The sequence below is a fragment of the Hoplias malabaricus genome, chromosome Y, assembly GCF_029633855.1.
Source record: "Hoplias malabaricus isolate fHopMal1 chromosome Y, fHopMal1.hap1, whole genome shotgun sequence".
Lineage (NCBI taxonomy): Eukaryota > Metazoa > Chordata > Actinopteri > Characiformes > Erythrinidae > Hoplias > Hoplias malabaricus.
Window position 1 is genome coordinate 43,710,294 of NC_089820.1, and position 13,423 is coordinate 43,723,716.

Sequence of the window (13,423 nt, forward strand, 5' to 3'; positions counted from 1 at the left end):
AGCACTTTAGAAATTGGATTATGTACATTATGTATTTTGGAGGGTAGGAAACCACCCCTAACTCCACCTACGCCCCACCCTTGGTTTCAGGACAGTGCTATAAGCAAAAACACCCAATTGTATCTACTATTCCTTTAAGTGTGCAAATGGTTCTATAAGTGTTCATGGAACTGTAAATACTGCTCTACAAGACAAAACGTGGATAAATTATGGGCTTCTCAAAGGTGGCTGGATTAATTTGGAATTTTCCAGTCCACCTTAAAACATATAGCAATAAAACTAAAACAACTTTGTGAAGGCAGAGAACCTTTAAACCACCTTCAGACTGTGAATAATTGAGGAAGCTGCAGACCCTGAGGCTCGAGCTGTGTGTCTGTATGTGTGTGTGTGACTGTGTGTGTGTGTGTGTGTGTGTGTATGTGTGTGTGTGTGATGTCTGCTGACTCACCGTCTCTTCTGTTAAGTTTAGCGTAGTGGGCTGCCTCTCTCTCTGAGGAAGTGGACGAGCTGAGGAAGGACGTGGGCGGCAGACCTGAGACCAGAGGTCCATTACACTGATCTAGAGAGAGAGAGAGAGAGAGAGAGAGAGAGAGAGGAAGTGACAAATCATAACATCAATATAATGGTCATAGGTGTGTGGGCACTAATCTTTACTCCTTTATGACCCTCCATAACTGAGTGATGATACAGCTCTCTCTCTCTCTCTCTCTCTCTCTCTCTCTCTCTCTATATATATATATATATATATATATATATATATACTTATTTTTTTTCTTTGAGGGGGGGTCGGAGGGGGGCAGATAAGATGGCCCTCCCTCTCCCCCATCATTCAACACAGTGCTAGTTTTCTCTCTGAGAGAGGCTTTAATGTTTATAAAAAATGGACGAAATATACAAAGCAGAATTAGAATTAGCAGTTAGTGTTCCCCTACAAGCTTGTAGAACTGACGGAACAGAATCAGCAGTTGTGGCGCTTTTCCACTGCATAGTACCTATTCGACTCGACTGTTTTCTTACTGTTTACATTTGACCTCTTTATGTAATATCAAATCATGTCAAAACAACAGACATTGCATTTGTTTTTAGTACAACAAGCTTGAGTTGCTCAGTTGGCCTCTGTGCTTAGGTTCTCCTCCATGTGGCATATTGGATGGGGTAGAATCACATGACAACATGCACAGGAGTATGGTTTTAAGAGGACAGAAATTATACTGTAGTGATAGCCTCAAGGGTACATATTCATTCCCTTTTATGAAACCTAATTGTACCATATTCTATATTAAGTGTGGATTTGAAAATTGTGTTGATTTCATACACCCAATTTTATTTTCAGGTCTTATATAATTTTCTCATATTTAACACACTTCCATAATAAAACCATACCAATACTCACCTCTCCTTCTGGATAAGAGAATTTAATGTACTTATAGGGAACACAACTGGACAACTGGAGAACCAGTGTTGTACCTTTAAAGGTAGGTAGTGGGAGACATGTTAAAAGATTTAACAGAATCAAAAGCATGAACAGAATTTAAAGATACATCGACATAACTTATTTAGGCTAGATTTGACTGAAAGTTCTGAATGTTGATTTTGATACATTTTGGATTCATTGCCCAGCAGCAATTTAATTGCAACCAAATTAATTAGCAGCAGCAGCTAGTGAAATTACACTGTGGTCTTTTGAAGATGTTCAAATGCTCCGTGGATCAGTGGCCTATGTCAGAATCCAGAGAGATTGTGCAACAAGAAATGAAAAAAACCCAAATAACAAAAATTGCTCCCAAAAATGCTCTATGAGTAAACATCACTAAATGTTACAGTCACCATTGCTGTATTTTGTTTCCAGCCTGTTTATACATGGCGCAAAATGAGGCAAGTACTGGACAAAGCATGACATTTCTTTGTTTTGCCAGTTGGTAACGCCTGCAGAAAGTAGTGGGTTTAATGTGGTCTGATAAGTAGTTGCTGGGACATTGCTTCAGTAAATGACTCTGTAATATTTGTCCTGCTGCCATTTATTTAAATTCACTAACGCTGCATAAGTCATGTGCATATTTATGGCCTGTCACAAATTCACCAGGAACTTGTGGAACTCGCTGACTGGCTCATTAACCCAGCTAATCGTGGATAATAGTCCAGGCTAATAGGTCACTCTTACTCACTCTTAGTGGACAATGTTGTGACAATCCATTACAGAAATGCTAAAAAAAAAAAAATCACTGGATGGAAACCATCAGAGAGATAGATAGATAGATAGATAGATAGAATAGATAAAAGAGAGAGAGAGAGAGAGAGAGAGAGAGAGAGAGGGATAATTGACACTCTTTTTTCCTTTTTTTTTTTTGAAGACGTACAACTGAGTTTTCAGCTAATTAACCTTTTAAAAGCCTTTGGACTCTTAGCTTCACAACTGATTCCATACAGAGAGAGAGAGAGAGAGAGAGAGAGAGAGAGACGGAAGCTTACCATGCCCAGTGGCAAGAGTCCACCAGAGGTGTACAAAGTCTCTTGGTACAGCATTGGAAATGTTTTCTCTGCACTGTAAACAAATGTCTATAGATTTTTCAGTTAAAAAAACAATAATAATGATAATATAAATAATTATTATTATATCAGCCATAACACATTTTTACATTGCTTTTCTGGGAAAAAAAATAATTCTTCCTTATTATTTATTAATTATTGGTTTGGTAACATTCATATAATGAGCAACACTGTAATATTTGCATGTATGTTTTGTGAAAAACACATTTTGTCACTGTTAAATACATAGTCCATTATGAGTGGTACAAGTAGCCAAGGACTGGGAAGACCTGGGACTCATGGGGGAGTCCGTCTTGAGAGTTATTGATCAGTGAGCCATTGTTTGCGACTGCTAAGTTTAGCTGGATTAGCACACTTTTTAGCGTTAACCATTGATTCTGGTGATATGTGCTTTTCTGCAGTTGTTGTATGTTATAATGGCCAGAGTTACACTTTGTATCGGTGGAACGGTGGACCTTTGTTGACGACAAAATATTAGAATCAGGTTTTTAAGAGTTACAGATAAATGAGTGTGAGTGTTTGCACCTGCCAAATTTAGCTGGGTTAGCTCACTTATTAGCAATGGACATTGATTCTGGTAATAAGTGTGAGGGTGTTTATAGCTGGAGTGCCCTAGGTGTGTTTATTACTATAAGCCCAAGAGCCAGTTGTAACCAATGTAAATATCCCTCGTCTCAGAGGAGAAAGAGAGGGGGGGAAGCGAGGTGTGTGCGTGTTTGTCTATGAGAGAGAGACAGAGAGAGAGACAGTTTGTGTTTGTCTGTAAGGGAGCCGGTTGTGACAGATATGAATATCCCTCAGCTCAGAAGCTGTGTGTGCGTGCGTGCGTGTGTGTGAAAAAGAGAGAGAGAGTTTTCATTTCAACAGTGCTGTGAATGTGAATTACACTCAGCAACAGGTAAGGGGAGCTCAGGAGACAAATAAGCCAGTTTATATTTATATTTATACATATTTAAATTTATATATTCATATATACAGTCACCGCGACCCTGAAATGGAGAAGCGGAGAAGAAAATGATGATGATGATGATATATACAGTTTATATTATTTCTTTAGAGGGTAAGTATATGGCAAAACCATTTTTTGTTGTTGGTTTGTTTTTTTTGTAAATATTCTTAGTTTCATGGGTGGCACGGTGGCGCAGTAGGTAGTGTCGCAGTCACACAGCTCCAGGGACCTGGAGGTTGTGGGTTCAAGTCCCACTCCAGGTCTGTGAGGAGTTTGGTGTGTTCTCCCCATGTCCATGTGGGTTTCCTCCAGGTGCTCTGATTTCCTCCCACGATCAAAAAACACACGTTGGTAGGTGGACCCAAAAATGTTCATAAGTTTGAGTGAGTGTGTGTTGCCCTGTGAAGGACTGGCGCCCCCTTGACCCACCGCGACCCTGAACTGGATAAGTGGTTACAGACAATGAAATAGCTATTAGGTTTTTACATTCTGTGTATATATTTTTGATAGTGATGTAATGTAAACAAAATGGTTGATTGAATATAAAATGTATGGTTGCCAAAAAAGCATATATCTTATACACTGCAACCATATATTTATGGTGAAAAAAAAAACCTTACTGTAAACTCTCTCTTTGTTTTTTCTCACTATATCTTTCTCTCATTTTGTCTGTCTCTCTGTTTCCTCTCTCGCTCTCTGTTATCTCTCTTTTTCTTTTTTCTCTCTGTTCTGCCTCTCTTGTGCTCTCTCTCTGTTTCTTTAACTTTCTTTTATCATTCTCTCTTTTTCTCTGTACTCTCTTTGTTCTTTTCTTATTTCTTTTTATTTTCTCTCTCTGTCTCTCTTTGTTCTCTCTCCCACTCTCCCTATGCTGTCTCTATCCATCTCTGTCTCTCTAGTTTCTTGCTCTATGTTCCCTCTCTCTCTCTCTCTCTCTCTCTCTCTCTCTCTCTCTCTCTCTTGTTTATATTCTTTCTCAATCTCACTCTCTTTCTCCCTCTCTCTGTTTCCTCTTGCTTTCTCAATCTCACTCTCTTTCTCCCTCTCTCTGTTTCCTCTTGCTTTCTCAATCTCACTCTCTTTCTCCCTCTCTCTGTTTCCTCTTGCTTTCTCTCTGTGCTCTCTCTCTCTCTCTCTCTCTCTCTCTCTCTCTCTCTGTCTCTCTGTTGGTAAGAAGTCAATTGAGCGAGTGATGTTTCGGAGGCTCATAAATATGAATGATTCTGAATGACAAGCAGATACAGTCCCTTCTACTCTTCTACCCACCTCCTCCCTCTCTCCATCTCGTCCCTCTCCCCATCTCATCCCTCGCTCTGCTCTGACAGAAAAGAGGAGAAAAGTGACAGGTGCAGTGAGGCTGTGCTAATGTCTCTGAGTGGAAAAGAGTGGGTTAAAGCCCAGACTACACCCAGCTTTCTGTCATAAATACCCTTCAAAATAAAGGTTCTTCATCCTTCACAATGAAAAGACTAACATTAAAAATGAAGGTGATGCGCCCTTACACATGAACGTTCTCTACTTTTCAGAATAAAAGTTCGTCACCCTTCAGAAGCACAAGTTTTTTAGAGTCATGTCACATATAAACTGTTAAAAACTCTTCCATCAATGGGACATTGTTAAATGTATGCTAATTATGTGATATAGCACACACACACACACACACACACACACACACACAGAGAGAGAGAGAGAGAGAGAGAGAGAGAGAGAGAGAGAGAGAGAATATATAACTAAATGAAAGCTTCACCAATCCCGTATCATGGCAAAGTGACTAGCACCAAAGTGCCCCTAAAATACCATTCAATGCAGCCCTGGGCTTAAAGGAGCAATCTGTAATATATTCACTGTACTACATTTTTAAATGACCAAGGTGTATTATCAGAGGTCATTCTAAAGCTTTTCTTGAACAGAGACAGAGCAACTGAGAGGAAATACAGGCAATGAATTTGACCGATGAAGACAGCTTAGAGCCCAGCAAAACTACAGGGTAGATCCTGAGTTGGCTAATATTCTCCTGAAAAGGTAACAGCAGGTCATTTCTGAAATGCTATAAAAGTACAGACATGTATTTGGATTAAATGTAAAATCAGTGCTTTTTTGTTTTTTAAGCAAAGAAAGTACGGGATAAGTGTCGTGTTTCAAACTTAAGCCTCACATAGTCACCTATTTAAAGGAATGCTTCATAAGAAGTGGCTTTTTTGTCCCCTGAGCTCCCCTGTACCTGTTGCTGAGTGTAATTCATGTTTAAAGTACTGTAAATGAAAACAGGTCTCACACACAAACGCACACCTCTCTCTTTCTGTGTTCTCTCAGAGACAAACACACAGACACCAAATAAAACTTTATTTTATTTATTTATTTATTTTTGCAAATATTCATTCATTTTGAATTTGAGGCCTGTAACATGTTCCAAAAGAGTTGGGACCGTGGCAACAAAAGACTGGGAAAGTTGAGGAACACTCAAAAAACACCTGTTTGGGACATTGCACAGGTGAACAGGTTAATTGGAAACAGGTTAGTGTCATGATTGGGTATAAAGAGAGCATCCCAGAAGGTCGTTCACAAGCAAGGACATTCACTTTGTGAACAACTGCATGAGCAAATCGTCCCACAGTTTAAGAACAATGTTTCTCAACGTACAATTGCAAGGAATTTAGGGATTTTATCATCTACAGACCATAATACCATCAAAAGATTCAGAGAATCTGGAGAAATCTCTTCAAATAAGCGTAAAGGCTGAAAACCAACATTGAATGCTCGTGACCTTCGATCACTCTGTAACGGATAATACCACATGGGCTCAGAAACACTTCAGAAAACCATTGTCAGTGAACACTCATCGCTCATTGCTCCATTTACAAGTGCAAGTTAAAACTCTACCATGCAAAGCCAAAGCCATGTATCAACAACACCCAGAAACGCAGCTGGCTTCTCTGGGCCAGAGCTCATCTGAGCTGGATTGATGAAAAGTGGAAAAGTGTCCTGTGGTCTGACGAGTCCACATTTCAAAGTGTTTTTGGAAATCATGGACCCCATGTCCTCCGGGCCAAAGTGGAAAAGGACTGTCTGGATTGTTATCAGCACACAGTTCAAAAGCCAGCGTGTCTGATGGTATGGGGATGTGTTAATGCCCATGGCATGGGTAACTTACACATCTGTGAAGCCACTATTAATGCTGAAAGGTACATCCAGTTTTTGGAGCAATATATGCTGCCATTTAAGCAATGATTTTTTTTTTCAGGGATGTCCACATTCTGCACGTGTTACAACAGCATTTCTTTTTAGTAAAAGAGTCCAGGTACTAGACTGACCTGCCTGCAGTCCAGACCTGTATTGAAAATATGTGGCGCAATATGTAGCGCAAAATACAATGGAGACAATACAATGAGCAACTGAAGTTGTACATCAAGCAAGAATGGGAAATAATTTCATCTACAAAGCTTCAACAATTAGTGTCCTCAGTTCCCAAACGCTTACTGAGTGTTGTTAAAAGGAAAGGTGATGTAACACAGTGGTAAACATGCCCCTGTCCCAACTTTTTTGGAATGTGTTGCAGGCCTCAAATTCAAAATGAGAGAATATTTGCAAAAAAGCAATATAGTATATCAGTTAAATATCTTTTCTTTGTAGTGTATTCAATTGAATATATGTTCAAAAGGATTTGCAAATCATCGTATTCTGTTTTTATTAATGTTTTACACAATGTCCCAACTTCATTGAAATTGGGGTTGTACAGAGGTGAGCTATGTAGCGTAAATTGTTGCGCATTTCTTGTGGTAGATCTCTGCCCTGTGGTCCTGAAGAGTCACTATTCTTCCTATTACAGGTTGGAGGAGCATTGCTATCTTTTTGAAGCTGTCATTTTTAGTTAAAAATACTACTTAGTGTTCTTTTAAATGACAAAAAATACAAAATATAATGTGGAATCAATGAACTTCACATTTGGGTAGGAGGGGGGCAGGCGACTCTCTGCTGTTTTGAATCTGCAATGTAGTTTCCATTTTCAGTTTTATACAGATTTTTCGTTTGGCAAATGTGTGTACTTCACACTTTAGACATGACACCAGGCTGGAACACTAATATATGTACAGATGAACACTTCCAGTCTTAGTCCATTAAAAAAAAAGGCTAAAGGATCAGGGTGAGGTTATTTCTTGTTTATTTCTCACAGAGACAGATTCCCCATCCAGGACGTCCCACTGTGACCCATTCCTACTCATTCATATGCAAATCCACTGCAGCTGGAACGTGTCATCTTTATTCATAATGGCATTTGTAATTAAAACGCCTTCTCTGGACCTCTTCTGAAAAGCTAACAAATTAGCCCTGACCTGACTTGACTAGCAGATGCCCACAGCAACAAAGTTATTTAAAACTGACAAAAGATTTGGAGGCAGAATTGTTTCCCAGAGCTCTCACACTCATCGTAACACAATAAACACAGCTTGGTTGTAAGACATAGTGCTGGACAATTAAACATTTTATTTTTATTTTTTACCAACAGCAAATGGCAAGCACAGATTTGCACCCAGTGCTACTGGATATTCTCTGGTCCCTTTGCAATCCTAGACTAGATAAGCAGTTGAAAGCCAAACAGTTTTTCAAACTTGTATTGTTCTTATTATTATACTCTTCGCAATTTTTGCAATGTTACTACTCCTAGGGTTTTCAAACTACAATCACACAATTTCACAGGATCGTAGGGTCTATAGCCAATTACGTGGCTTGGACCGATTCAATGGAAATTAAATGCATTGTGCCAAATTTCAAGCTGCTCTAACTCTATCAATATTCATGCTACAACCTCAGGATTTCACATGGTAATACCTGGGTACACTATGTCTCATCATGTCATCATGTCCCATCAGTTACGGTTTTCGTAAAATTATCGTACAAAGTCCCCCCATAGAAATGCATTACGGAATGTTCGGATGGTGTTGTCACAGTGGGCATCTTTCAAACAACCCAGAGAAAGAATGTGCATGGCTCCCTTCCTCTCCTTCAGTCCTGCAGTACTGTCTGTACATGGATGAGCTTATGGGTTCATCCAGGTCAGTACATTTGTCAGGAAATTTAAGGTGGGCGGGGACATCATAAGACCAGTGAATATAACGTGGAATTGATTTTAAGGTGCCAGATTATAATTTGATTCATTTAAAGATGGTCATTTATTTAATGTGGAAGTTTCTTTAATGTCAGAGTCTAAATTAAATGGCTGTATTTTTTAATGTGGCATGGTTTTTAAGGTAGTCATTTAATTAAGGTTATTATGTTCTAAGGTGGAACTTTAAGGTGGTAGTCTAAAATTATATTGGCAGTCCTTTAAAGGTTTTAAAGATTATTTGGTCCTTTATTTAAGGTGGAAGTGTAAATCATGTTTTAAGGTGACATTTTTTAATGTGGAATTTAAAATATCTTGGCAGATTTTTACTGTTTAGAGGTTTATTTAAAGTGAATCATTTATTTAATATAGAAGTCTATGTCATGCCCTTGCCTTGTCTCATGCTTTCCTGTTCTGTTTTTGTTTTCCTTTGTCCACCATGTTGTCAGAGAGCTGTTTGTAGGTTCTTGTCCCCAGACCCGCATTAGTCCTGCCTTAATTTCTGCTCTCGTTAACCCTCTCAGGTGTTCCTCGTTTGTCCTGTGGGTATATATATATATATATATATAGTCCCATATAGTCCCTTTGTTTCAGTATCCCTTGTCTGGGCCTGTGTGTGTAGATGTGTGTTTCCATGTCTATATATCTCTTAGTTTAACCACGTCTACCCCAGTTCATGGCTGTTTCCTGTCTGTCCTTGTCTTTTCTTGTTTAGTTTTTCTAGTTTGCTTACATTTGTTTTGTTGTAGTTTTGTTTTGATCTGTGTAATAAATCATTCTATGCTTGTATGTCCGCCTCCTCATCTTCCCTGCCCAGCTGTGACAATCTAAATAAAATGGTTGTTTTTCTAAGGTGGAATTTTTATTAAGGTGGCGTTCACCTTCCTTTTTCAAGCTTGCAGTATTTTGAGGGTAGTATTGGACTGAGTGTTCTACAAATTTAATCTCATAGCTAAGTAGTATTAAGCAGTATATAAGCTAACCTTGCAATTATGTTAGCAATAAGTGACAAGCCAAATTCAAAGTTTGTTCACAAGCTTTCAACCATGGTATTTATTTATTTATTTATTTATTTATTTATATAGTGAATACTTATCCATTTGCATGTACTAAAGTACTAAATACCACTCTCCTGAGGTGCAGTAACAGATTATCCTGTAGTCCCTGAAAGAACCAGCTTATGCTCCATAGAGTTGAGTGCAGAATGTATGATATACTGTCAGAAAAACTGTCATCATGGTGCTAACTTTTGCTGTCCTCAAGGGTACATATTTGTACCTTTATTTTTGGAACATAATTGTACCTTATTGTATTATGATTGTAGATTTTCAAATTGTGTTGATTTAATATGCAAGTTTAATCTCCAGGACGTATATTATGTTCTTTAATTTTACACAGTTCTATAATGACATATTACAAATATTCATCTCTCTATCTAAAGAAGAGTACGTAATGTACCTTAAAGAAACACAACTGGACCCTAAAACCTTTAAAGGCACATTTACACTGTACCTTTAGTGACCTGAAATGTACCTCTGCCATTCATTTTTTCTGAGAGTGTATATCCAGGCCACTAGGTGTATATATAAATGTTGTTTCATAATATGATGAGAAATCACTGGAGAACCTGACTGATTCATCCTTTAATATGAACAGCAGCATATTTACTTGCTTAAAGCAAGGTATTTAAATAATGCAAATACAAACATAAATTAAAAAATAATTAATGTGTCTCGTAGATATCCAATGAAAAGCATGTACATCTCCAAACATATCTCCAAAATTGTAAAATTCCAGGAGAAGGACAAAAACCTTAACTTTCAACAATGTAATAATATATTATTCCAGGTAATTTTGTAACATTTCTATGGGTCCATTAATCATGATTTTTTATTTTTTACAAAATACAAAGAACACCTTCTGTTCAAATTATGTTGTAAAAACTACATGTTTTTGATTGGACAGCAACAATATTAAAAATACACAAACCTTCAAAATGAGTGGTTCATCCAGACTGGTTTCAAGATGAAAATGTACACTTAATAATAAAAAAAATATATATATCCAGAGGTTTTGTAAATTACACACAAATAAGAGGTAAATCTAAATCTTTACTTAAACCTAATCTGAAAAGCTAACCACAAAATCCAGAAAGTTAGAAAAGCAGGGTTTAGTGTTTGTGAAATGCTGTTGCTAAGAGAAAACGTTGCTGTTGCACTTCTTTTGAGTATTATTGGAGTCTTTGTAGCGTGTATACAGTGAAACAGCACCACCAGTGGATGTGGGTTCCTTTACTGAATGTAGAATAAATATGGCACCACTTTAAATAGCAAATACATCTGTAATTACATTCTTTTTGTATGTGTTAGTAATGTGTAATTACAGAGTTAAGGGAATGTAGATACATGTAGGGGCCACAGTTACTGTACTTCAACTAGTAGATAGGCTGAGTTTAGGATAATTTCAGAAGAGCTTCCAGAGTTTGTGACTAAAACAGCAACCCAATTACAGCCGCTCTTGCATTTTTATGCCTGTTTTTGCCAAGCTCGGCTCTCTTAGTTAGACCCGGAGTGAAGAAATCCCATTTTTCTCAGTAAGGACGCCAGCAAATTTGGAATCAAAAGAAAAGGACTCTTCTCTCACAGGCTGTTTGGCTCCTGTTAGCCTTGACTATAAGCCCTGTGCAATGAGAGAGGATGCTGTTGCATTTAATAAAGCTTTGGCAGAGAGGACAGCAGCTGGAAGGAGCTAGGGTTCCATGCTTAAGTAGGAGAACTGCAACTGCAGCGATAATATATTTCAATACCAGTGAGTGTGATGCTAAAAATACTAAAGGTAAAAGTAAATAACTTATTTAATTCAGTACATGTACTGTAGCAAAATCCATATCTATGCACCTTCTATATACCATCACCATGTGCAATGATAAGTGCCCAGCAGCAGTCCAGCGTTGGGCTCTGGAGGAGTGGAAGCATGTGTCTGAATGCTTATGTCTGAATGCCATCCGATCCTCACAGGAAAGTCTTCCCACAAGAGCAGAGACTGTTACTGTAGCACAGAGGAACTAACTCCTGATTAAAACACTTCATTTTAGAAGTCACACTGGACAAGAAGGTGTCCGTACTCAGATATCTTGAGTAGATATCTAATACTTTTGTCTATGCATTGTATCAGATTCATGTCATTTATCTTTTGGAACACATTCATTGCGTATGTTTACATTAGTTAACACACAGTTTTCCAAAATTATTTTAAATAGATTTATTTTTACATTGACATCCACTGAAAGAATTTTTTTAAATTTTTATTTTCTGTAACGTTACTATTTTTGGAGCAGTGACATGCTTACATTGGGCATTTTTACATTGGGCAGTGACGATATGTTCTTGTTTGTGTTTCTTGTTTCATTCATTTGTCAATCTTCTGTAACCATATTGTCCTGATGAGGGTCATGGTGTATCTAGAGCCTACCTGGATTTATTAGTCTCCAGATAGTAGAGAGCAATTCCTGAGCGGTCAACAAATGACTGTTGTAAGGCTACAAGCATTATGTTCAATCAGCAATAACCAAGAATGGCTTGTTGATGGTACACTAATACAGTGCTAAGGCTAACACACAGAGCTAGGACTAACACACAGGGCTAAGGCTAACACACAGAACTAAGCACAACTAGGAAGTTAAACACAGAACATATACAAAGACCAGGAACTGGGACAGGAGCATAAAGAGCAGAATACCCACTGAGAACACCAGGAACTTGAAACACATGGAACAAACAGAAGCACAACAAATGGCCAACAACTAGGGAAAACAGACACAGGAATTATATCGACCACTCAGTCAAGAAACACCTGGAATGTAATCAATACACGTGAAAGGAATACGAGGGAAGGGTGATGACATGACAGGAGAAACAAACAGGAACCAGGCACACGTTACAAATGTACATGGGCATAGTGGCGTGATCTCATCTAACAGATTCTGAATGGTACCGATAGTTCCATTATGAATTTGCCTACTTGAATATGTTTTTGTAGTCATTAAATATATATTTCTAATCTCTTTACAAGTCTTTAAAAGAAACTATTTTGAGCTTTAGTTAAAAAAGCTAAAGAAACTTTTCAATCAAAAATAAATAAATAAATAAATAAGAGCCCAATGTTACTTGAAATACATGGACCTGCCAACTTTTGTGATGTGGAGCAAACCAGTGTGAGACCCCTGCTATAACATGTGTTTTTGGACTGTGAGTAGAATCCATAACCCCTGAAGGAGGAACCCCACGCAGATACAGGGTGAACACACAACACTCCTTACAGACAGTGTCTTATCACGAGGATCAAACCTGGGACTCAGAGACACTAGAATTCTGGAGCAGTGATTCTACAGTTACTCTACAGCTACAGTTCTGCTCTATGTGTTTCTTGACTTTGTACAATACACTGGGCCTTACTGAATGAGAGAGTATATTCTGTGCTGAAATGATGTGCTGGATGAGCTACAAAGTAAAAAAAAATAAATAAAAAATTCTAGAACTTACTCACACACAAACACACACACAAACACACACACACACACACACACATACATATACAGCCCTTGAGAAACATGCTGGCAAGTGATAATTGGATTTAAAGCGCAGGTGCTGCAAAACTGCAGCTGCAGCGCAGAACAAAAGCAAAAGGAAAAAAAAAAAAAGACGCCGTCGACAGCGAGACGTGGGTTTATTTGAAGATGTGTTAATGTTAAATGTAAATGTCTTTCACAAGAGAGTGAGGGCTTTGCTGGAGGTATAAAATTTGCATTGAATAGAAGAGTGGCGTTA

At 38.1% G+C, this 13,423-nt stretch overlaps 1 protein-coding gene across 1 annotated transcript in view; it reads right to left on the reverse strand.

Moving 5' to 3' along the window:
• Positions 1-13,423, reverse strand: part of LOC136677988 (contactin-associated protein-like 5) — a 105,201-nt gene that overhangs the window by 76,381 nt on the left and 15,397 nt on the right. Inside the window, exon 2 of the mRNA XM_066655726.1 lies at positions 449-559. Coding sequence (XP_066511823.1) covers positions 449-559 — 111 coding nt within the window. The remainder of the gene's footprint in view (positions 1-448; positions 560-13,423) is intronic.